The sequence below is a fragment of the Lactuca serriola genome, chromosome 7, assembly GCF_051521515.1.
Source record: "Lactuca serriola cultivar US96UC23 chromosome 7, Lser_US96UC23_V15, whole genome shotgun sequence".
Taxonomy (NCBI): domain Eukaryota; kingdom Viridiplantae; phylum Streptophyta; class Magnoliopsida; order Asterales; family Asteraceae; genus Lactuca; species Lactuca serriola.
In genome coordinates this window covers 6,318,693-6,344,968 of record NC_136414.1, presented here as the reverse complement: position 1 = coordinate 6,344,968, position 26,276 = coordinate 6,318,693, and the positions used below count along the sequence as shown (strand labels likewise).

General features: G+C 33.0%; 2 protein-coding genes and 1 long non-coding RNA gene across 4 annotated transcripts; 1 reads left to right on the top strand and 2 right to left on the bottom strand.

Moving 5' to 3' along the window:
• Positions 1 to 1,684: 1,684 nt before the first annotated feature.
• Positions 1,685 to 2,337, top strand: LOC145063371 (uncharacterized). The gene is made up of 3 exons (XR_013687932.1): positions 1,685 to 1,745; positions 1,929 to 2,113; positions 2,193 to 2,337. It is a non-coding gene; the product is annotated as an uncharacterized LOC145063371 (long non-coding RNA).
• Positions 2,338 to 12,131: 9,794 nt separating this feature from the next.
• On the bottom strand, positions 12,132 to 13,757 carry LOC145062993 (uncharacterized). Its single transcript, XM_079010590.1, has 3 exons — positions 13,110 to 13,757; positions 12,932 to 13,030; positions 12,132 to 12,787 (listed from the first exon to the last, which is right to left on the bottom strand). The coding sequence occupies exons 1-3, from the start codon at positions 13,260 to 13,262 to the stop codon at positions 12,311 to 12,313; spliced, it is 729 nt and encodes a 242-aa protein (XP_078866716.1). The 5' UTR covers positions 13,263 to 13,757; the 3' UTR covers positions 12,132 to 12,310.
• Positions 13,758 to 15,440: 1,683 nt separating this feature from the next.
• Positions 15,441 to 23,817, bottom strand: LOC145062790 (uncharacterized). Of its 2 annotated transcripts, XM_079010382.1 has the most exons (7): positions 23,624 to 23,817; positions 22,577 to 22,800; positions 19,140 to 19,600; positions 17,808 to 18,000; positions 17,213 to 17,265; positions 16,911 to 17,121; positions 15,441 to 15,943 (listed from the first exon to the last, which is right to left on the bottom strand). In XM_079010382.1, exons 2-7 carry the CDS (start codon positions 22,760 to 22,762, stop codon positions 15,611 to 15,613), a joined length of 1,437 nt encoding a protein of 478 aa, XP_078866508.1. In that variant the 5' UTR covers positions 22,763 to 22,800; positions 23,624 to 23,817; the 3' UTR covers positions 15,441 to 15,610. The 2 variants fall into 2 exon arrangements, with proteins under 2 accessions (XP_078866508.1, XP_078866507.1); XM_079010381.1 differs by lacking the exon at positions 23,624 to 23,817 and having other exon boundaries at positions 22,577 to 23,141.
• Positions 23,818 to 26,276: the final 2,459 nt, after the last annotated feature.

Here is a 26,276-nt window from a genome sequence, read left to right as displayed (position 1 = left end):
ATTGGGTTGTGTTTTGACCCAAAGAGAAAAGGTGATAGCATATGCGTCTCGACAGCTGAAAGAGCATGAAAAGAATTACCCGACTCATGATTTGGAGTTGGCAGCGGTAGTTTTTGCTCTGAAAATATGGAGGCATTACCTCTATGGCACGAAGTGCAAACTTTTCACTGATCATAAGAGTCTCCAATACCTCTTTAATCAGAAAGAATTGAATATGAGGCAACGACGCTGGCTAGAATTACTTAAAGACTACGACTGCGAGATACTTTACCACCCCGGTAAGGCTAATGTTGTTGCTGATGCTCTCAGTCGGAAGGTCAATCTTGAAAGGAAGAGGCCAAGAGCGTTGAGAATTGAAGTTGTCTCAACCATTGTGGAAAGTATAAAGAAAGCTCAAGAGGAAGCTTCTGAGAAAAATGACCGAAAGGAGGAACGTTTGAGTAAAACGTTGGTGTTTGGTACTAACGGTCATGGACTGAAGGTATTCCAATATCGTATTTGGGTACCTAAGTCAGGAGGAGTTAGGGATCTTCTGATGGAAGAAGCTCACAAGACCATGTACTCGATTCATCCCGGTAGCACTAAAATGTATAGGGACCTGAAACCCTACTACTGGTGGCCGACGATGAAGCTTGATGTTGCAAAGTATGTGGCCGAGTGTGTGACTTGTGCGAGAGTCAAGACACAACATCAGAAACCGTACGGGAGTTTAGAACCATTGCCTATGCCTATTAGGGATGAAAGTGGGTCCAAACCCGGACCCGATGGACCCGGACACGGAAAACCCGGAACCGTTTAACGATATTTTTAAGAACCGGAAACCGGACCGGTATATAGGAACCGGGTCCGGTTCGGTTCCGGGTTTGGTTCTGGGTAAAGTGGGTCTAGAACCGAAAAACCCGGAAATAGGAAAGTGGGTAAAGTAGAACCGGGTCAAATGGGTTTAGAACCGGAAAACCCGGATTTTTTTTTATTACCCATAATCTTTCAACCGTTATAAAAAAATGAACAAACAAAAAATTACATTTAAGTTATTAGGTTATTGACGACATTGATTTATTTAAAAATAAATAAATAAATAGATATAACAATATTGGTTTAAAAAAATTGACATTTAGATCATATCACAGTTACCTTAGGTAACTTACCTATGTGCCTTAGTAAACAATCTCAAGATAGTATAATATTATTGACGACAAATCGTATAATATGATTATGTATAATTTAATTTTCATAGTACCTAATGTCAGTGGTTTATTGATGCAGCCTTACTGCCTTATTTGATAAGTTGAGTAGCTGACCCATTTTTTTTTTATCACTGTACGTTGATCTTCTTCTCTTTTTTTTTTTTTTTTTTTTTTTTTTTTTTTTTTTTTTTTTTTTTTAAAGAAATTATATCTTTGACTATTGGATAATTTATTTTGGATTGTGTGTTTTAATTTAAGATATGTTGAAATTCTAAATTGTTAGTTATTTATTTATTTGCAACCATACTAACTTGTTTTTTTTTGCATCTTTGACCTTGAAGGCTTCAACTTTGAAAATTTGAACATAAAAGCAATAGACAATTTTTTTGACATTAGCAATCTTTTAATTTTCATGTTTTGTCAACATCTCACAACTTCTCATTATAAATAGGCCCTTCCACCTCTACATTTTCATTTAACTTATTATTCTCTAAGTTGAAAGTTTTGAGTTGTTTTTTCTTTTCAAGAACATTCATGGAAGCTAACCTCCCAATTCAAGTATGTTTCTTTTTAATTTTATACAAATATGCATTTAAAGTAATTGACTAATTTACGTCTTTATACTTCAATTAGGTTCCGTTTTTAATCTATTAGTTTTATAACTTTGATACTTCATTTTTTACATGCTTTAAATCTACCTAGATTTTTTTTACTTAATTTGTTTAGCATTTGAATTTGAAGGAGAGGTCCACGTGTTGGCAACATTTTGATATGTTGTGGGTAGTAGAAAATGATGGGGTTGAACGAAGGCAAGCAAGGTGTAAGTATTGTTTCGCTACACTTAAAGCCGATCCATCAAGACACGGTACAAGTAGTCTTAATAAACATTGTCGTACGTGTGCCAAAAATCCGAATAATATAGCTAGGTAATAAGTTTTGTGCTTTTAATTTATTTGGTAACATTTTTTTTAATACTAAATATGTTTATTTTTGTTTTATGTATAGAGATTGAAGATGCGTTAACTCGACAAGATGGTCAAGGAATAAGTGTTGTTTTGTTCTTAATTGTTTAAGAATTTTGATTTGAATTGTTTTGAATATTAGACTTTGATTTTGAATTGTTCAATAGGTACCATGAACTTGGACCCAACCATTGTCCCCTTCTTCGCTTGTGTTATGTTCTTTTCATTGTTATTTTACCACAACATGGATAAAAAGAAACATTCATTAAAATGATTATTAAAAATGACGAAAGTCATTGATTAAAATAAAAGTAATAAAAAAATAATAAAGTGGAATGTGGATGTGCATGCATTGATTAAAATATCATTCATTTATACTTGTTTACACCCACATGCACAATTGCACAGTACCAAACAAGTAAATTTGATTCAAGTTCAAAAACATTAATCAACCAAAACAAACACTTACAAACCAATAATCATTTATCGACAAAAAAAAAACAAAAATAGTATAACTACTCGTTAATATCTATCGGCCTTTTTCCATTTCCATTTTGGGTGCGTATGGCGTCTTCCAACTCTAATACATATCATAAAAAAAATTAATATGAAAGTTAGCATATAACCAATGTTTTGTTATTAGATAATAAAATGAATTTGTTTGCTACCTTTAGCTATGTCATCATCTTTAAGAATATCATCGATGTTGTCAACAATTGGCTTCTTTGATTTCCTCACCCAATCTTGGGTGCAAACCAAGACCTCTATTATAGATGCGGACAAGTTTGCTCGGTAACTATCAATTATGCGACCGCTTGTACTAAAAGCGGACTCGGAAGCCACGGTAGATATTTGAATGCCCAAAAGATCTAATAACATAAACATATAATGTTAAATTATACTACATTATAATAAAAAAAATATAAGTAATTAAAATTATACCTTTTGCCATCCGCGAGAGAATTGGGTAACGAGATGCGTTATTTTTCCACCAAACCAATATATCAAAGTCCTTAACGCCTTGGGTTTGTCCTTCGTTCAAGTATCGTGTTAATTCCGTTTCCTTTGAAGCCGATGAATTCACCGATTGAGCAAAATAGTCACCCACAAAGTCGTCATCATCATCAATATGCACAACATCTTGACTACCACCGGTTCTCAAATCTCGATTCAATATCCTTGATTAAAGACTTAGTCTTCGCAGTAATATCTAATTCGGAAAGGGGTTTATTTTCCGGCATCTTGTACTTGATCAATGTTTCAAAAGCATGTCTAAGAAATTCTGTCTTCATTCGCGGATCCAAGATAGTCGCAAAGTACATGTAGTCATTCAAATTTTCAAAATCTCCCCAATACTTCTCATATTTGTCTATCATATCCTTCCCAATTGAATAAAATCGTTTGTTTTTTGACCAAACCCGTATATGTTTGTAAATGCCACATACTTCTCCAAAAAACCGATTTGCCAATGGTTTTGAAGTCGTCGACACCAATTCTGTTTTCACCTTGAACTTCTCAAGAAAAGAGACCATTGCTCGACAAGTTACAAAATCTTCACTCACGGGGGTTACCACATCTCGTGCAAAGGAACGATCTATCAAAAAAATGTTACAAAAGAAAATTTAATATATCATTTTGGAGGGCTGTAACTTACTCAAAACACATGCAAATTAGGTGTTTCCAAAGTCTATAGCTATTGCCAAACAATGAACTATAATTTAAAAAAAAATCAGCCCAAACGGACTCATAACGAAGTAGATATGACAGCTTAAAGTTAACGAAAAATTCTAAAATAATGCTGTTAACATATTCAAAACAGCTTTGATATATCATTTTTGGAGGGCTATAACTTACTCAAAACACATGCAAATTAGGTGTTTCCAAAGTCTATAACTATTGCCAAACAATGAACTATAATTTAAAAAAAAAAATCAGCCCAAACGGACTCATAACGAAGTAGATATGACAGCTTAAAGTTAACGAAAAATTCTAAAATAATGATGTTAACATATTCAAAACAGCTTTGATATATCATTTTTGGAGGGCTGTAACTTACTCAAAACACATGCAAATTAGGTGTTTCCAAAGTCTATAACTATTGCCAAACAATGAACTATAATTTAAAAAAAAAATCAGCCCAAACGGACTCATAACGAAGTAGATATGACAGCTTAAAGTTAACGAAAAATTCTAAAATAATGCTATTAACATATTCAAAACAGCTTTGATATATCATTTTTGGAGGGCTGTAACTTACTCAAAACACATGCAAATTAGGTGTTTCCAAAGTCTATAACTATTGCCAAACAATGAACTATAATTTTAAAAAAAAATCAGCCCAAACGGACTCATAACGAAGTAGATATGACAATTTAAATAGAGCTAAAAATTCAGCAAGAATGCAGAAAAAAAAAATTACCTTCCATTTCATACTCATAGAAAGCTTTTTCTAAATCCACCGCGATCTTCAATAAGTCGTAAGTTGAGTTCCAACGAGTGGGACAATCGTTGCACAAAAATTTGGTTGATTCCACCCCGACGGCTTTCATGCACTTTTTAAATAGAACAATCCGTTGTGTGGACTTTCTAATATATCTTACGGCATCTTGCAAACATTTAACACTCTCGTCATTTTTATTCATCCCGTCTCTCACAATTAGATTGATAATGTGTGCCATACACCTAATGTGAAAGTGTTTTCCTTCATTGTACAAGTTTGGTAATTTGTTTTTTAGAAACTCTATTGCTTTGTCATTAGAACTTGCATTATCAACCGTACAAGTCATGACATTTTTAATACCCCACCCTTGAATACATTTCAACACTTCTTTTCCGATATCTTCCCCCCGTTGACTATCTAATTCTTTAAAGTTGATTATCCTTTTGTGCATCTCCCAATTATCATCAATAAAGTGTGCGGTAATGACAATATAATGCACCCTTTTACTCGGACTTGTCCAACAATCGGTGGTCAAATGAATCGTGTTAAGTGGATTACATAAGAATGTTACCAACTTATTTCTTTCTTCTTGATAATAAAGTGACACTTTTTTTGAAATTGTTGTTCGACAAGGTACAATCACCTTCCCGTTTAGTGCGTTTGTGTATTCAATAAAGGCCTCATTTTCTACAAATTTAAAAGGTAGACCACCCACTACAAATAAATTCAACATAGCCTTTTTAATTCGTTTGTCGTCATGTTTCCAAGTGCTAACACTACCCTCCCCGGTTGGTTCTTTTTTAAATTGTAATGTTTGTTGGTTTTTCAAATTCTCGGGTTTTTTTTTTTACAATTCTTTGCATGCTTATTTAAGCTAGACGTACCGGTATTATTCCCGTCGGCTTTGAGAGCCCTCTCGCACCATTTGCACTTTCCATGCCGAACTCCATCAATAAAAATCTTCTCAAATGATTTCCAACAATCGGACCTTGTTTTGCCTACTCTTTTTCTCTTTTGTGTTGGTTCCTCATTGATTTCTTGTTGAGTGTTGTCAACAAACACCTCGTCATCATCAAACTACAATAAATAACAATAAAAACACAATTAAAATACAATAACACAACTTAATAACAATAACACAAAAAGTAAGAGTGATCAATTTATGAAAATATTTATTTATGATTGTTTATGGATGTGTTAGTCAAAAAGATATGGAGAGACTTCACTTGGCCAAAACGTGAACACGATTTTGAAGACACCTCACATACCACTAAAAATTCAAACTACTTGAATAGACACCTTGACCATCTGCACTTTGTGTAATAATATATTTGAGTGCCTAATTATTTTAATTATGCAAATAAACATAAAACAAAATCGGTTTTTTAAACTTAAAAAAAACATGCTACATATTATTTTAAAGGCTGCTGGCCTGCTGCTTTGTAATTAAAAAAACAAACCTAAATCTAATTTTCGATTGGAGTTTTTCAATTTACTGCTTTGTAATCAGTTTTTAAACTTAATAACGTCAATAACCCATTCAATTTCAAACAACATATCATATTTGATGTGATACTTTGATCTAGGTCTTCAAAAATATATAAAGTTATCAAGATTATGATCTCAAATCCAGTATGCATTGTAATTTGACAACTTACTTGTGTAGCTTCATTGTTATCTACCCAATTGTCCACCATTGGCCTTTAATTGATTGTAGGAGATTGATTTGAAGTTCAATTGGGAATGATTGTAGGAAATTGATTTGATGATTGTCGACTTGAATGATGAACTGATGAATAGTATCGGCTTTTTTGACTGAGGCTTGGGCGATAAACAATCGATTGAAGAACTGAAATATCGATTGAAGAACTGGATGAAAATCGATTGAAGAACTGGATGAAAATCGATGACTTCAGCTAACGATCTTCTGTGAACGATCTTCTGCTAACGATCTTCTGTGAGCGACAAATGATGAACTCGATGACAAATCGTGAACTGGATGAAAATTGATTTGCTTCCGAGTCGGAAGTTCCGACGTTTACGAACTTGGAGGGCACGGGGGAAAAAACCAATCACATTCCGGTTCCAAATCTATACCGGGTCTACATCTTAATTGGTTCTTTGGCCCACTAAACCCGGACCCGGTCCATTTAACCCGGTTCCGGTTTTTTTAACAAATCCGGTTAAAAAACCCGGAATAACCGGACCCGTTAGACCCATACCCGAAATACCCGGAACCCGGATAAGAGTAATTTTGAAACCCAATACCCGGACCGTTTAAGCATTTTCCGGTTATACCGGTTCCGGTTCCGGTCCGGTTTTTCGGTTCCAAAACACATCCCTAGTGCCTATGGGTAAGTGGGAAGACATTGCTATGGATTTTGTCACTAAACTGCCCAGAACAAAGAATGGTCACGACATGATTTGGGTGGTCGTTGATCGATTCACTAAGAGTGCGCATTTCATAGCAGCCAAGGAGAAATGGTCTATGGAAAAGCTTGCAAATTCTTATGTGAAGGAAATTGTGAGGCTTCACGGTGTTCTGTTAACGATTGTATCGGATCGTGATAGCCGTTTCACCTCAAGGTTTTGTAAAAGTCTACAAGAGGAAATGGGTACCAAGTTATGTTTAAGCACAGCTTACCATCCGCAGACTGATGGTCAGAGTGAAAGAACAATACAAACACTTGAAGATATGCTGAGAGCATGTACCTTGGAATTCCTAGGTAATTGGGATGAACATTTACCGTTGGTAGAATTTTCCTATAATAATAGTTTTCACTCGAGCATTAGATGACACCTTATCAAGCTTTGTATGGACAGAAGTGTCGTACGCCGTCTTGTTGGCTTGAGGCTGGGGAAAAGCAGTTTATGGGACCGGAGATGGTTCATCAAACTGTTGAAAAGTTGAAAATAATTAGGGAAAGAATGTTAACAGCTCAAGATCGTCAAAAGAGCTATGCTGACAAGAAGCGAAGACCGATGACTTTTGAGGTTGGAGATTCGGTTTTGCTTAAAGTCTCGCCGTGGAAGGAACTTATAAGATTTGGTAAAAGGGGAAAGTTGATTCCAAGTTTTATTGGACCGTTTAAAGTTCTTCAGAGGGTTGGGAACCAAGCTTACAAGCTCGAATTACCCTAAGAACTGAATGGAATTCACAACACTTTTCATGTGTGTTATTTGAGGAAGTTCACGGGAGAAGTTCCCGATATAATTCGAATTTCTGAATTGAGAATTGATGAGAACAAAAGGTTGATTGAAGAACCAGAGGCAATTGTTGACCGAAAGACTAAGAAGTTGCGACGCAAAATGGTTGGGTTAGTGCTTGTCTGATGGAAACACACGAATGGGCCAAATCTCACCTGGGAGACGGAGAGTGACATGTTGAGTCGCTATCCGCATTTGTTTGTTGATGTGTGATTCCGGGGACGGAATCATTCTAAGGTGGAGAGAATTGTAACGTCTGTGTTTCCAGGCTTGCCATTTTTAGCAATGTAATGGACTAGGTTAACCTTTGTAACCCGTTTTGAAATAATAAGATTGTATTATTTGAGTATTATGTGTTTTGTGCTTAATTGCTTAATTATGTGGTTTGATTAATTAAGAATAAAAATAAGCGTCAAAGTTTAAGTGTAAAATAAACTTAATATCTTTGGTTAATGTTGTAGTAATTGAAACGAGGTTTCCGAATATATATAGAACGCCCAAATCTGACTTCGTATGAGGAAGTTATGATTTATCGAAGTTCCGGCTTAGCGGTATGCAACCTGAAATAATCGATTTGAGATCGAACGGTTTTTAGCCAAAACAATCTAAATGAGAATCGGAGATCTCATTGTTGGTATCGAAGCGATAAAAAGTTAGGCGAGAACGGACGTCAAACAAAGAAGTTATGAATTTATAACGAAAGTTTCTGTCCCGGCCTATTAAAAATAATTAATAAAAAATAAAGTCAAAATTAGCCGACGGAGTCTAAACGAAAGTCGTAGAGCGTGGTCTCACCTTTCCGTGGATATAAAGAACGTCGAAAACGGAGTTCGTATGAAGAAGTTATGAATTTCCGAAGTTTATTAATCATTTTGTATTTAAATTTAAATCAAAATTCGGAGGTATTATCCGAAGACGAGTCACCGGTGTGATCCGGAGTACGCCCCGCGTACGAGGGTACGCTACCGCGTACTCAGCATAGTGTCGACACTTCGGATGACGCATGCAGTGACGATTTCGGAAGCAGTACGCGCTGCGTACTGCAGTACGCCCCGCGTACTCCGAGGCTCCAGCCTCTATAAAAGGGATCCGAAGGCAGCCGAGAGTTTTGTTCATTTCTTCTCTTCTCTCTCCCGTTTTGCATCGTTTTGCGTGCCAGAAATACCCCGAAGCCCCGGTATCATACTCTAGCCCTGAGGCAAGTCCCGAGATCCCGAAGATCCCGAGAAGTGCGGTTCCCGAGTCGAAGCTCTGCCCGCGAGAAGTTCAATTTTCGAGGAGATCTTCCAGATCTGCTGTGGATTACTACTTCTGCAAGTCGTAGTGCTGTCCGATCATCTTCTAATCAAGTGAGTGTGTAGTTATTTTCTTTCTAATACAATAATACGAAGTATTTTATATAAAAATACGTGCTATGTGTATATATTTGGTTGTGTTATGTGTGAATGTGTATTCACTCTCTTCTATCTTATAGATCTGCTTATTTCTTTATGAGATATGTGTTATGTGTGTGTGTGCCTCATCTGTTATATGATATATGTGTTGATTAAAGCATGCTATATAGGTTTTCTTTAAACTATGTATACAAATGTATATTTTTATCTACTAATATGTTGGGTAGAACATGGGTAGACAGTTGGTGTGTAATAAACAGATGAGATGCCTCGTTGTTGTTTGATTGAGTCATCTAGCGGAGTTTAGATGACGACCACTGACTATTCTAGACAGTCTTGTGGAAACATTAGCAGGTTCGCCACCTGTAGGTGTTAATGAACTTGGGTGTTCATTCGCTGTACTCCATCCCCCTCATGGTTGCCTTATTTGACTTATATTGCTGAGGTACCCCCGAAGCATGTGTTGTCGCCCCGATGAAATATTCTTAGACTAGGTCCCTTATGTTAGTTGTTTTAGGGACATTAAAGTGAGAATAACGGGAATGGATAATTGGGTTATTGTTGGTTGGTGAAAATTAAATATGATATTTATTGTGGGTTGAAAACCCTATATGCTCACCAGGCTCCCAAGCCTGACCCACTCAGTTTTAAATTGTATTACAAGAAGTGGCGGAAGGGCATGAGATGGATGATCCATCAAGTTGTTTTGTTTACAAGTCTGCATATGTTTATATTTGATAAATGACTTGTAATGTATTCGTTTATGCTTATTGGTCTATATCGGAACATTACACCCCGAGTTTTGATTATAATGAAAATACATTTCTTTTATGAAATGTTTCGGTAAACATTGTTTTATCATGTTTTGTTTTTGGGAACAAATTCCGCAACTCTTTCAAATCAAAGGATTTACTCTGAAAATATTTAAAAGCATAAATGAAAATCGGTCTTTTCTGGCCGAGATTTTGGGGATGTCACAATTTTGGGGAAAGTTATGTATTTAATTTATTTACGAATTTTGAATATAAGTTTTTAGTTCGTGTATGACATAGGAGCGGGAAATTTTGGGAGAATGGAGGGAAATGAAATGGGAGGAAACCGAATAAAATAAATCCAAAAAATATGTTTACATAAATCCCAGTTTCTTTTAGATAAACGGGTCGCATACTTTTTTATATTAAAAAACCCGGTTTCTATAAGATATAACCCGGTTTGCTTTAAAATCGGGTCCTATATGATGGGTCATATGTGCCATTTTGTAGTAGTGTGTGTATTGATGACTTACTGATTTCCACATTTTGGCAAACATACAACCACGTCGTGGTGATCAAGACCGTTGACTTTGACTTTCTCAAAATAACAATGTACTTTCATCTCAACTTCAAGCAACCATAATTTTATCACCGTTTGCGATGATCTTTATATCTAATCGTTCGTCTTTAAAAGATCTATCACTTTCTCAACTCCATTTTGCTAAACAACAAATATCCAATTTAAAGCAACTCTATGCTTTATCTTACCTACTCGTCTCACATCAATCTACATCTTTCGAAATAATACATGATACGAAAAATAGGTGTGACAAAACTCATTCGTAAGTCTGGGGAAGCACCGCCACCAATGGAGCGGTGATGTGTGACTACTATTGCTATTGTTGTCCGTCGGTGACATGTTGCTTCCGATCATTTCTACGGTCGCTTCGCAAGTCATTCCGCCGGTCAAGGCACATATCATATTGGCGTTCATTGTTGCTGTTGCAAGAGGAATCACCTACATGAAGAAACTCTAGTGAAGAAGGATGGTCGGTGTGAGGTGAGAAAGCCAGAGGTCTGGTGGTTTTGAGAAAACCAAAGCTTGGCTCAAGGCTCGAATTCCCCCTTTTTTTGTCAAGGAAGCCTAGAAAAATCAAGACTTAGCTTACTAATTATAATTTTTTTTTGAACTAATTTGTTTTATAGCTTTAGCTTGTTTTGTATTTGCAACAACAAAAGCAAAGAAAACCCTATTTAATTTAAAATTATGCCAACTATTCACCCACTTTCTTTTTATACTCCCACTTTCTATTCATACAAACTTCTCATCTATTTCTTTTTATTTGAGTAGTGATTGGACAGAATTCCCTCTCAAACAAATATTTCTCTAAACATGAAAATCTTTATATTTATTCACCCAGTCAAACAAATATTTCTCTAAACATGAAAATCTCTATATTTATTCACCCAGTCACAACGTGTATTATTTCTTTTTTAGATTCAAAGCTTTATAACTAAAATGTAGTAGTTAAAGTTTAATTAATATACGAAGACATGCACACAATTCATGGATGATCTAACTGATGTCCGACCAAACTGGAGGCCAGGGCGATCGCCCAAGAGCACTCACTACAAGGATCGTGTACTATGCAGACGACAATTTTGAGCTCTGTCCAGACGACTTGTCGTCGGTAAAGCCTATAGAGACGACATTTGGTCTGTAAAAAGTCGTCGGTATAGGTCCGTCGCTAAAAGTCGAAAATGTCGTCGGTACAGTTGTCTTCGGTATAGCATACTCTGTCCAGACGACAAGTCATCTGGAAAGGGTCGTCGGGATTGATTTTCGAGGAAATTAGAAAAAGTTTTATTCGCACCCTATAGAGACGACTTGTCGTCGGTAAAAGTGTGGCGCTATAGAGACGATATGTCGTTTGGATAAGTGAGAGGTATAGAGACGACTTGTCGTCGGGATAAGTGAGAGCTATAGAGACGACTTGTCATTTTGAAAAATGAAAACCGTTTTTATAGTTGGTAAGCTATACCGACGACATGTCGTCTCTATAGCCATTTTTTTTATATATCATCCACCAGTTTTGTTATGTATACCATTTAAAACAAATCCACAAGAAATATTTTCAGAATAATATAAACATAAGATAATATATGATTAAAATCCAAAAGCACTTAATAAACATAACATACCATTCAAATTCTACTACATAACAAAATAACAAAAAAAAACAAGTTTTTAACAAACATTGTTGTCATTACCATTCTAGTTTTCCTCCTACCCACCATCATCAACATCATCAAACAAAATAACAAAAAAAAAATCAAGTTTTTAACAAACATTGTTGTCATTACCATTCTAGTTCTCCTCCTCCTCCTCCTCCTCCTCATCATCATCATCATCATCACCACCATCATCAACATCATCATCATCATCATCCTCCGTGAGTTCATTTGATGTTTCGGGGTTATTTTGTGGAACCATATTGGGATTAAACTGGAATTGTGGCATTGGTTGTGGTTGAAAGTTTGGAATGAAAGACGCGAAAGTGTTATTAAACATTTGGTTCATTTGTTGCATTTGTTGCTGCATTAATTGAATTTGTTGGGATAATACAACAACTTGGGGATTATCTGAAGATTGGGATGTGGAAGCTTTGAAACGCTTGGTATGTTCATTTGGAAATAAATTATTGTTGATGTTTGGTTTCCTTCCAATTCCGCGAATATGCCCACGTCTCTCACCGAGGGTACGAGCGAGACATTGTTCTTCATTTAGCTTTTCTTTCTCCCCGAGTTGTGATTGCATCACCATCTTCTCTCGTTGAATGTTTTCCTAAGATAAAGAAAACAATAAAAGTATATTAATTAAAAAAAATAACTAAATTTATACACTAAAATAATAATATTATACCTTAAACTAACTAAAATAATAATAACAGATTTATCAAACAACTTATTAACTTTTTTTATTACTTACCCAAACGACTTCTGCTTGTGGTGTACACCATCCCCGACTTTCTTTAAATCGCATCTGTCTCCAACCGTCGATATGTTGCGGGTCTTCTCCTCTTTCTCTCTATAATAAGCCAAAAACAATTAATATATTTACATAAATGTTAATAAATTTTTTATAAAATACAAATAAATTTAGTTACCTCCACACGTCGTCTGTCTGCATATGTTCTACTTCCATGAGAACTCGTAATTTGAAGTTTGGACCTGCTTTCTTTACCTTCTTTGCACTGCTTCCTATAACCCTCATCCAAAAAAAGAAGATCGATCATGTTATTCCAAGCTTCCTCATCCATATCATCCGGTGGAGTTTGTCTTGCACCTTCCACATCATCATATCCACCAACACTATCAAAATAATCTTTCACGTCATGTTTGTGTTGTTTATAAGCTCTTTGGCAGTTGCCCTGTACAGTCGCTCGAACGGCTTCCCACAGATTTGTACCCCGATGTCATGTAAGTGGGCATAAACCGTAGGCAAAACATGTTTCTCACCGTGATGAATCCACGTAGTATATGTTTTTAGAAACCCAATGTCATGTAAGTGGGCATAAACCGTAGGCAAAACATGTCGATACGAATTCACACACGTTTTGCACGGGCACCGCACTTTGCCTTTGGAGTTGACATGTTTCTCAGCAATCTTCATAAAGTTTTTAAGACCTTCCAAGTATTTTGAAGACATCCGGTTCTCTCTAATCCAACTCTTATCGATCGTCATTGCTGTTTCATTATTAAAAATTATATTCTATATATAGTTATCGAAAGTTAGATTGTATTTAGGCTATATAAATAAATATATACCTAAGAATAGATAGAGTATTCACAAGTATATATAAAAATATATGTACTCGAAAAGTAAAAATCAGACGGATTAGATAGAGTATTCACAATGGTTATGCAGAAGAAACTTAAACTAAAAATCAACGATTCAACGTGTTTTAATAAGAAAATCATATCAATTTGATTTTATAATTTATTTTATTTTATTTTAATATTAATATTAATTTGATTTTAAAACTAATTTAATTTGATTTTATAATTAATTTGATTTTGTTTTAAACCATATATAGTTTACCCTTAAGTTTTTTTAGAGTTTCTAGTTGTTTCAATTATATCATTGTAGTCTTTTCCTTTATTTTTCTTATTCATTTTTATATTTATATATGGTTTTATAATTAATTTGATTTTGTTTTAAACTAATATTAATTTGATTTTAAAACCTTTTTAATTTGATTTTGTTTTAAACTAATATTAATTTAATTTAATATTTTGTTTTTATTGATTTTTTTAAAAACTAAATCACATTTACTTGCTAGTTCTATATCACATTTACTTTATAATTATTTTAAAATTACTAAAAGTACGTTGCTATTAACAACCTAATTAAGCTAAAGTCGTAATGACCAACATTAAGTCACTAACAAAATTAAACACTCAAATTGTGAAGTTTGTTTGCTAGTTCTATAAGGTTGCATATAAAATCAAATTGTGAAGACATGTCGTCAGGGAAACCCTATACCGACGACATGTCGTCAGTATAGGTCGACCAAAACGCCGTCGTATAGCTTTAGTTCATTAAAAAATAAAATAAAATAAAAAAAAGATTTCACGCGGATCGGGGCCCCCTTTTACCGACGACATGTCGTCGGTATTGCCTCGCAAAACGACATTGTTCCCATGTTCTGCAACACGGATTAAAAATAAAGGGAAATTAAATTTTAATCAACCTATACCGACGACAAGTCGTCAGAATAGGTCGCATAAAACGACATCGTTCCCATGTTCTGCGACACGGATTAAAAATAAAGGGAAATTAAATTTTTATCAACCTATACCGACGACAAGTTGTCGGAATAGGTCGCATAAAACGACATCGTTCCCATGTTCTGTGACACGGATTAAAAATAAAGGGAAATTAAATTTTTATCAACCTATACCGACGACAAGTCGTCGGAATAGGTCGCATAAAACGATGTCGTCTCGGATTTCTGCTACAAGGAAATAAAATAAATGGAAAATATTTTTTAGAATATTTTTCAGACGACAAGTCGTCTGTAAAGCTTTTCGATATACCGCCAATTTTTCATCTTTTCCCGCCGAGTCTGTACCGACGACATGTCGTCGGTATAGCCCTTCTGGTCAAAGTTTAATGGTCAACATTTTTTTCCCTTTGTACCGACGACATGTCGTCGGTATAGGGCGACTTTTGCCGATGACATGTGTCGTCTGGATAAGTGTCGTCTGCACAGGATGAAATTCTTGTAGTGACTGACACGACCATGCACACATTTCATGGATGATCTAATCGATTTCCGACCAAACTGCATGTTTTCACTAATAAAAAGATTCACTCGGAGCATCTTAATCATTTAAAGGTTGTTAAACAACCCCTTGAATGAGCTTGTTGTATTACTTGATGGTGATTAATTACATGTGTTAAATAGGTACGAAACTCTTATTTTCAACATGTGTACTTCGAGCATGTCACATAAAACCTTTATTATCGATTTTGGTGTATACATATATACCATAATACAATTACACCAACACCTCGTATACTAATATGAAAGTTTAAATTGCTTTGATTTTTCGCCTCTTGATCAAAATTCTAAAACAAGTCCTATAAACAATTTTGCTTACGTTAAATACGTCCGCTTGCTTCCCAAATTCCGACTTGCCTTGTTAGGTTTAGTTTTTTAAAGAGTAAAGATTCAAGTTCGGAATCGTCATACGGAGGTTGCATAGTGCAAGGACTCGCCTTTGTTGCACCCATCACCATGGATATCTCCTTAAACTCCTTCACTAGCTCTTTTCCAAAACACGAACAAACTTCAACTGCGTTTTTCGTGATAAATGGTTTGTATTTGAAAAGCTTCGAGTATTCTGTTAAAAGATGGAGCATGTAATCGTATACAAACTTCATTTGTAGCTCATTTTGAACAAATTCACTACCTCTTTTTCCTATTTCTTGTGCCTGTAAAAACAAATTTGTTTTGTATAATTAAATATTTTTCTTCTCTTCCCTCTATGTGAGTTGAAAAAAAATATGAAAATTAATGCATATTGATATGCGTGTAAGTAAAAAGTCGTTTAACTATGAGTTATCCTAATATTTCATTGGTATATCCTCCTTAATCCTCCTTAATAAATAAAGGTTTTTTGATACATGTCAATCTCTTATGAGTTTTGACACTTGTCATTTTATGGTATTTTTAAATAAATGTTTTTTTTTTCATTTGTCATTTTCTTATTTTTTATCTTTCTTAATTAACACATCATATTTACACATTAATTAATAATCGCCTTAATTGAAAATAACCAATCAATTACAATATTACAACTCATATACTATTTAATATGTTTCCTTTAAATTCAAATTTTAAATTTCAAATTTAAATAAATTTTTGTTTAAACTTTCATATTAATTTTTTTTTTGTTTTATCCAACCCGTATAACATACGGGGTCTTACAACTAGTCTTGGTAATATGATAGATTCCGGTTAACGACTTGAACGTGAGACATCATTTGTAAACTTGTACCTCTTTACAACTATGATAGTTATAAAGCGACATGATTTCATTTTATGAAGATTTAAAAAAAATGTAAAATCTTAGACTATAAATTTGTGATCTCTAGGGACTGTTTCTTTTCGGGTTATAATATTTTTATTCTAACTTGGTTAGTTCGTTATAGATTTTTTTTTGGCTTAAGCTAACCTTAACTACTCTCTCTCTCTCTCTCTCTCTCTCTCTCTCTCTCTCTCTCTCTCTCTCTCTCTCTCTCTTCAATACACATGGGATCATGTGAGATTTGAATTTGAGATGTGTAGGTTATCTTAAACATGTCCTAAGCTACTTGAAATGGATGGTTAGAGAAAGTTTTATGATGTCTGTGGATAGTTAGTATTTGTAATACAGTATAAAATTGTGAGCGTGGTTACCTTTTCTGTATTTTTGTTTCCCCAGTCAACTGCAAACTTGATCGAACTGCATTTTTTGTGTTCGTTTATAGGCCAATAGTGAATGGTTGGTGTTAAACCTCTTGTGAAAAAATCATAGTAATGTGGAGTTATGACTAGACTCATTGAGTCACATGCTAAAATGTATTTCTCGCTAACCGACCATGCGTTTCCTTCTACATATATTTTGTACCTAAATAATAATTGGGAAGGGGGAAGAATTTACTAACTAGTTTTTAAGTTGTACAAAAAAAAATTATAATGGTAATTTATTTGTCACTTACCTATATGTACATTGGCTTGCTAGATCAGTCTCCTTAAATCCTTTTGTCCAATCCTGCAAAATTACATCAATACAAAATAAATTTCCAAACTTTTAGTCACAAAAAGGTAGATATGGAGTAAATTACAAGTTTGGTCCCATGTGATATAGTGCATTTTTGCATATACTGTCTCTGAAAGATCTGTTTATTTTTTTAGTCCCCATACTTTCATTTTGTTTTGGATTTAGTCATTGGGTCGTTAAATTAGCATTGCACCCTACCTGTAAGCCCTTGTAAAATAGCCATTTTGCTTGTATTTTTTTGTGTTAACTTGACTTTTATTATTATATTAATTCAACTCTATATATATATATATATATATATATATATATATATATATATATATATATATATATATATATATATATTATATATATATATATATATATATATATATATATATATATATATATATATATATATATATATATATATATATATATATAGGAGTCTACAATCTCTTAATAAATAAGAGCTTTTTAGAGCGAAGACTAAGGACTCAATATATATAACTTACAAAAAAGTATTCAAATTCAAGACTCCTGAAATTACTTACCAAATGGTGGATTCTGGCATTCCATTCATGTGTGCCATCAGAATTGCACTTTGCAAGATCTCTCCTGGCCTTTCCGGTGTATGTATTCCCTTTCCAATAAGCATAGGGTTCCCTGTCCTTCCATTTTATCTTCTGATTCCCGTGTTCCAATTCCTTGCTCAAGTTCAACCATGGCTTTACATTAACTTCTGGCCTGAAAAATTTAATCCCCTTTAACAAACTTATAAAACAACCAATACATTTTCAACTATAATTTTTTGGTTATTTTTAATAATTGGTTCATCTTGCGGAAATATATAAAAAACATCGTTTCTATAGGAATTAGTGGTTTTAAACAAAACAAATGTTGAGTAAAATTTTCAATTGTGTATTTACATATCCACATTTAGTCCAAAACCACTTGTTTTTCTAGCATTAAACTTTTTTGACGTTATATCACATAAAAATATTAGTTTTTAACAATAAAATCAAGTATGATGGTTTGAAAAAGCAATCACTCAAGGTAGCTATTTATATCATATCAACTTACAAAAATAATCATAAAAATGACCACATTATTTTTTTCGCCATTTCATATGAGCACCATCACGAAATGAGGCATTTCATATTTTGATTATATATAATGTGTATTTTCTTTTCATTTCCACCAAACACTAATAAAAAGTTATCGCTATGCCATTAAATTTGAAATTTTATTATTATCATTTTTCAACCGAAAGACAGTTTATGCCAATGTATCGTAATCTACATAACGTTTCCTATATTTACTTAACTTCTTTGAATGATTTAGTAAAAAACAAATCATTTTCTCGACATTTCGGATAATTTCATTCAATTTTGAACGTGTTTATGAAATCTCGGAATACATTGTTTTCTGTCAGCAATGTTTAGTCCCAAATCCAAAATATTTCTTTTTTGTCGGATTTTTTTTTGGTGTGATACAAAATTAATATAAAAGTCATTTGTGAGATGGTGCTCATTTTGTTATATTCAAAAAGTTTGATTATTTACTCTTATTCCCAAATTTGGATGTTTTGATTATTATTATTATTATTATTATTATTATTATTATTATTATTATTATTATTATTATTATTATTATTATTATTACAAATCTACGTTGTTTCTAGAATTGAAAAGAAAAACATTATGAGCAAATTTGGGTATATTTTAGAAAGCCAAATATCATTCATAATTTTGTTCAAAACTACTATATATTTTAAGCATAGTTCTTTTTTTTTCATAGAATTGTAATTTACTTTTAATTATTACTATAAAAAGTTTACCTTTCATATTTACTTAACATTAAAAGGATTAAAATATAAACATTACCATCCCCAGAAGGACCAATCAGGGAAAACAATATCGTAAGTCAAATCATCACCACAATAGTGAAATAATGGTGGTATGGTTGTCTTGTTGTCTGGATAATCTGATTTACGGATTAAAGGCCAGTCATGGCACATAAACATCAAATCAAGGTCGGGGATTTTTCCGGGGTAGAGTTTGAGGAGTTGTAGAATCCCCCAAATGGTAAAAACATCCCGAGTTTGGAAAACATAATCATATTTCTCCATGTAAAGCCTCCCATCAACTATGATTAGTCTGAAATGCGCTTTTTCTCTTGCTTTTTCTACCATTTCTTTGGTGATTCCTAGGTTTTTCCATGGCTTCAAGTCCTCATGAATCCATCGAAAGTATTCTGGACATGATTCAACTGTTGAATTATTGGTAGTTTCGTTGTCTTCAAAGGGGAGAATATCTTTTTGACGAAATTGAGCTGTTATTATAGACTTTAAGAGAATAAGGAATGTGTTAGTAAATATTTGAAATGTTTTATTATGCAAGGTGTGACACCAATTGCTTGTATGTATGTAAGTGTATGTGTGTGTGAATATATATATATATATAGGGTCCAGTTTCGGTGATGTCTAATTTTTTTGGTAAGGACACCTTAAAGATATTTAAAAAAAAATAAAAATCATAAAATCGAACATAATACTACATCGGAGAGAACAAAAATTTGGATCTTTAAAATTGAATCATAGATCATAAAAAGTGAATCATAGATCATAAAAATGATCAATGCTTCAATTTTAATGATCCAATTTTTTTTCCTCTCCGATATTATACTATGCTCGATTTTATTATTTGTAATTTTTTCAAAATTTTAAGGTGTTCTCACCGAAAAAAGAGTCCTTACCTGATCCTGTTTATATATATATATATATATATATATATATATATATATATATATATATATATATATATATATATATATATGATAGGAAATATACATTACAACCCCACCTAAGCTTAAGTACTAAACCTATAAAATATATTGTTTTAACTTAGTAAATATACCCGATTAATTTGGTTTTCACTTGGTAAATATATCATCCTCGCTAACATTTCTTTCCTCCATTATCGTTTTACCTTCTCTATTTTCTTTCCTCCATTATCTTTTATAACTTTACCCCAATGAACCTTACTTTTTTTTTCACTGTCACGAAGATTTAAGATAATCAATATTCTTGCTTCCTTATCAAAACTATTTTGTCGATCTTGAATCTACATCTTCAATTGTTAATCGTGAATCCCCTAACCGTAATTTTTATAGAGTAAAACAATGTATTTTTATGAGGTTAAGTACCTAAGCTTAGGTGGGGCTGTAATGTATATTCACTTTTCCCATATATATATATATATATATATATATATATATATATATATATATATATATATATATATATATAAAACTGCAAAAAAAAATCCTTATATATCTACCTTATAATCGATTTAGTATTTATATATATTTTTTATTCAGTTAAGTCCCAAAACCGGTAATCGTATTCAATTTGACCATTTTACCCAGTCAACATGTCATTCAACTTTTAAAAATTACACTTTTGGCGCAGATTACAAAACTTTTTCTAAATTTGGTCCAAAATTTACACTTTTGGCTCAGATTTTAAATTTTATTACAAATTTTGTCTAAAATTTAGCCTTTTGGCCTATATTTTAGAATTTTGTTATGAATTCATTTCTAACTTTAGTTTTTTTATAACATTTTTATCAAAAAAAAGTTACAAATACGTTACTTATTTAAAAAAAATCATATTGATACAATATATATATATATATATATATATATATATATATATATTCACATAACAAATCTTATATTTTCTATATAAATTTAAAAAAAAAACTTTTTTGTATACGACATACCTATTTATAAATATAAGTATTTATTAAGTACATAAATATATACAAATTCGTTTATATATATATATATATATATATATATATATATATATATATATATATATATATATATATATATATATATATATACAAAAACATTATTTAAAAAAAATGTGTGCATATATCTAGTTTAATTTAAATACATTTTGTAAAAACATATTTATATGCACCCTAATAAGTGTTTGTATACATTTCTTTTGTAAAAACATATTTATACATTTTTTATAAACATATATTTCGTATACAAAAAAGTTTTTATATAGAAAATATAAGATTTTTTGTATGAAAATATGTTTTTTTTAAAAAGACATTCGTAATTTTTTTGAGAAAAAAAGTTGTAAAAAAACTAAAATTATGATAAATTTATATCAAAATTCTGAAATCTAAATGTTTTACAAAATTTGTAATAAAATTTAAATTTAGGGCCAAAAGTGTAAATTTTGGACCAAATTTATAATAAAATTTGAAATTTAGGTCAAAAATATAATTTTTAAAAATTGGATAACCTGTTGACCTTGTAAAAGAATTAATTTCGGTATATGTTTTGCTTGAAAAAAATGTTTTTTAGTTTCCTCCCAAATATATGAACTTTAATAAGCTTTCCTTTTGTTTTTGGTTTCTCTCTGCTTGGAGACATGGTTGACATGTAGCTTGTACTCCGAATTCGTTTGTGGATGTTAATATTGTTTTTATGTAATCCCTATTTGCACCTGGTTAGTATATTGCATATGAAAAAGTACCTAGTAGTCAATTTTTGTTATTTTATTATTTAATATAAGTATTTTTTTTGTCCTGGAAAAAGTGAAGTTTCCAAAGAAATTATTTAAGGTGACGAACTTTTAAAGTAACAGATTTACGTTTTTATTTTTATTTTAGTTGATCATTAACTACTTTTGATCTACCGGTTATCTGATATGTAAAGTGTAAACTATGGAATATGAATTTAAATGCTAATACAGGAAAAAAAAATATTTAAACTACTACCAAGCTTATGATGAATATAATTTATTACAAATACACTAACTAATAGCATATTTTTGTTTTATTTCAAATTTCTACTGAATTTTAAGACCAACACAGCTATTTTATATTTTATTGTTTTTAAAATCAATTAATTTGTGTGATTTCAATTTAATAACCTATAAACAGTGTCCGAAAATCGAATAGTTTTAATAAAAAATATCGAAAATTAAATGCGTTTAATTCAAAAGTTTGATTCTTTTGTATAAGTTTAGTTGCCAAACTGGAAAACTTTAATAAAAATAGACAAGTATGACCCTTGTGCGTATAAAACCATGTTTATATATATATATATATATATATATATATATATATATATATATATATATATATATATATATATATATATATATATATATATATATATATATATATATATATATATATATATATATATATATATATATATAAAATTGAAAGGCAATTAATAAAGAAAAGATTAGAAAAAACCAAAGCAAAAATAGGGTAAATATAATACTTACAACATCAACCCAACGAGTAAATACAGCTGCAGTGATGAAAAGGGTGACTAAAAACACCGAAAGGAATATGGGTACACCGGGGTTCTTGACAAGCATGCCGGTGATGTATGACTGTTTCTTGTTTGTGGTGGCCGGAGATGCAGAACCGCCGTCCACAGCACCATCACCCACCGTTAATTCTGCCATTGAAGTTTTGAAAAACTTAGGTGGTAATCATCATGCCCCTGGTTTAAAGAAGTGGAAATCATATATTTAAGTAGAAGAATATATAGGAGACGGAGAGAAAAGAGAGAGGTTTAAATAGAAATAGGTGCGTGAAACGTGGGATTCTTTGATTATATACCCCATCAAGTTAATCAATATTTTTCCATATGTATTAATTTTTTATTTAAGAGAAGTCAAATCCTTATTTAATAGAATTATAAATACAACATTATTTTATAATGTTATAAAACTACGAATATGATATACACAGACACTATGTTCGTCACCCCTTAACTACTATACTTTCATCACTATACATGATCCTATCTCTAACTTCTACCAAGTGGAAAAGAGGGCACGCTAGAGAGTGTAATTAGTATAAATTGTGGTGTGTATATATATATATATATATATATATATATATATATATATATATATATATATATATATATATATATATATATATATATATATATATATATAGGAATGAGTTCTATGGAAAACAAATAACTAGGGCAACATCTACCGGAACCAATAATCAAATGACACGTGTCCATTTCTTTCTTCACAAGTAATGTATTGTAGAAGTGATGTGTTGTCATGTTTTCATTGGTTCAAATATGTGTTGCCCTAATCATTAATTTTCCATATAACTCTTCCCTATATATATATATATATATATATATATATATATATATATATATATATATATATATATATATATATATATATATATATATATATATATATATAGAGAGAGAGAGAGAGAGAGAGAGAGAGAGAGAAAAAAAAGGTTTGAAATGCATGAGTTTTGTTGTTGCCAAAAGCTCAAGGAAAACATACTAGAAGTTAGAAGATGTCTAGATCATAATGATCAATATAAGACAATTATATTAGTTAAGATTGAGGTGGTGAATGTTGTTTATGTATGCTCCTCATGTCGTTCGTGGATAAGGAAAAAAAAAAAAAAGAGGACTCTGTAAGAGTAATTTTATGATTCTTTAGGACGTATTAGGAACCAATGAAAAAGAAAAAGAGGACTAAGTAATTTGATTTAGATTTGTTAACTATATAATAGTCATAAAGTGTTAAGTTTAAAAAATGATTTTATTATAGAAAATACTGACCAAAGAAAAAGGATTAGTATGATTCCAATGTAGAATCTTTTAAATGAATTGAAATTGAAAAAAATTTGAATTTGATGGAACGTTTCGGTGTTAACTACTATTGAAAAACTCTTTTAAGTTTAAAAATCAGTTTGTTTTAACAGCCTACAAATATTAAAAAAACAAACAACCTTCTTCTAAGGTTAGTGGGTGTGATGTAACACTTGCTACGATTCACCACGTAGGCGTCACGTCATATTTGTCACACTTTAGCCAAACTTGTCATTTGCATGGCACGAGTTGCTATACTTGTCATGCTATTTCTTTTAAATAATATTGAAAATAAATATTTCAAACATATATATTTTTTTTAAAAACTTAAATTTCATTAAACATAAAATAAAAATACAACACACCAAAAAAAACATATAAATTCAAATTACAAACCTAGAAATGTATTAAAAAAAAACGAAACCATGAAAATTAAAAAAGAGAAAGCTAGATGTTATATTTTTTTGCAAGCTCATATTTGGCTTTTATCGCCATTTCTCGTTCGCATTTAGATAGCTCGTTTGTGGGTCTCGTTAAGATGGACATGACAGAAGTTTTTTCTTTCTCTTGTGCAAGTTCCAAGTATCGCTCAAAGGACGACTTTAGATTGTCCATTTTTGTGTTAGATGATCGATGTCGCCGAAACTAGTTACCATCACTTTCCCTTTTCGCTTGGTTTGGTCTCTTCTCGTGGGACGAGTGGCTCTTGGAACCTCAATAGACTCCTCTTCATTGAGGTCAATCCCGACATACGCATCAGATGATTGACTATGTGTCGTTTCGGATGTTTTGGTTCTTTTTGAAGAACCACCTTTAGAAGCTTCAGAAGAGCGGAAATCTTGCCGTTTTGTAACATCCCAATTTCAGGAGTGTAAATACAGGGTTCAAAGTGTAAGTATGAAAGGAGAACTCGGCGAGTCCATGGGTGGACTCGGCGAGTAGGGTCGCGACTTGGTCGCGTGTTAAGTGGACTACTCGGCGAGTCGGAGGTTGGACTCGACGAGTAGGCGCTGAGTGGAGAAAACCCTAAACCCGGAGGATGAGCCCTATTTAAAGGACATTATACCCTCTCCCCAGCCTCTTTACCCCCTGTAGAAGTCCAGAAAGCCCTGAGGCGCGATTTTGAGGGATTAGAGTGCATTTGGAGCTTGGAGAAGTGATTGTTGAAGAAATCTTGAAGGAGAAGAGACTTAGGTCAAAGGGCTTTGCAAGGATTCGGATTAATCTTCTCTTGGAGCTTCCTTTTGAGGTATTATTTCATTGTTTGAGCTGCTATTATCTAGATTCATCATTTTGGAGGTGTTAGAGATCATATCTTTTGATGTATTGGAGTTTAGAGGTTAGATATGAGGTTGCTACCTCAGATCTGGAATGGAAAAGGGTTAGAATGCATAAAAGTCCCTGCTTTTGAGTGATTGGTGGAGCTATCTTGTCCCAAGCCCAAACCCTAGAGTGAAAATGCCTAGATCTCCTTGGATTCACGTAAAGTTTGCCACTTTACGTGATGGATGGCCTTAGGAAGGGTAGATCTATGGTTTGGATCATCTGCATGGCTTGGAAAGCCTCAGTATGGATTCAGACCCGGTGGTACTCGGCGAGTCACATGGGTAGACTCGGCGAGTTGCTTGAAGATAGGCTGGAACTCGGCGAGTTGGAAGAACAACTTGGCGAGTTGGATGAAGATGGCCTGGAACTCGACGAGTAGGTTGAAGATAGCCTTAGACTCGACGAGTCTGTTCTTGGACTCGGCGAGTCTTGTCGAAGAGTCCCAATCTTTTCTGGTTGAGCCGAGAATCGATGAGTCAAGGGATGACTCGGTGAGTTGCGTGCGAGTGGACTCAGAGTTGTTGGACTCGGCGAGTCTCGGGGTGACTCGGCGAGTTGGATCGCGGATTGAAGGAAATGTTGGGCATGGGGACTCGACGAGTCATCGGGTTGACTCGGCGAGTAGAGTCAGTCATGGGTTGACTTTGACTTTGACCAAGGGTTGACCAGTTGTCTTCCATGGGTATTTTGGTAATTATTGGTAATTATTGAGTTCAGTGCTTTGGTGTTGTTCAGTGGAGGAGTTAGTGTCGGAGTTTGGAGCAGCGGGATCTTATATTTTCAGCCGGCAGTTTTGAGGTGAGTTATCCTCACTATATCGACAGGGTCTAAGGCACCAAGGCCGGCCCTTTATCGGATTGAGATCCAGGTATTTGTTGTTATGTTATTGCTTTGATATGTTTGCATCCTGGTAGCTAGGATAGTATATGTTAGAGACCTGGTTAAGGTCGGTTCCCTGATATGTAGGGTGATGCTATGCTAGTGACTGGTTAGGTCGGTATCCTGGTTAGGAT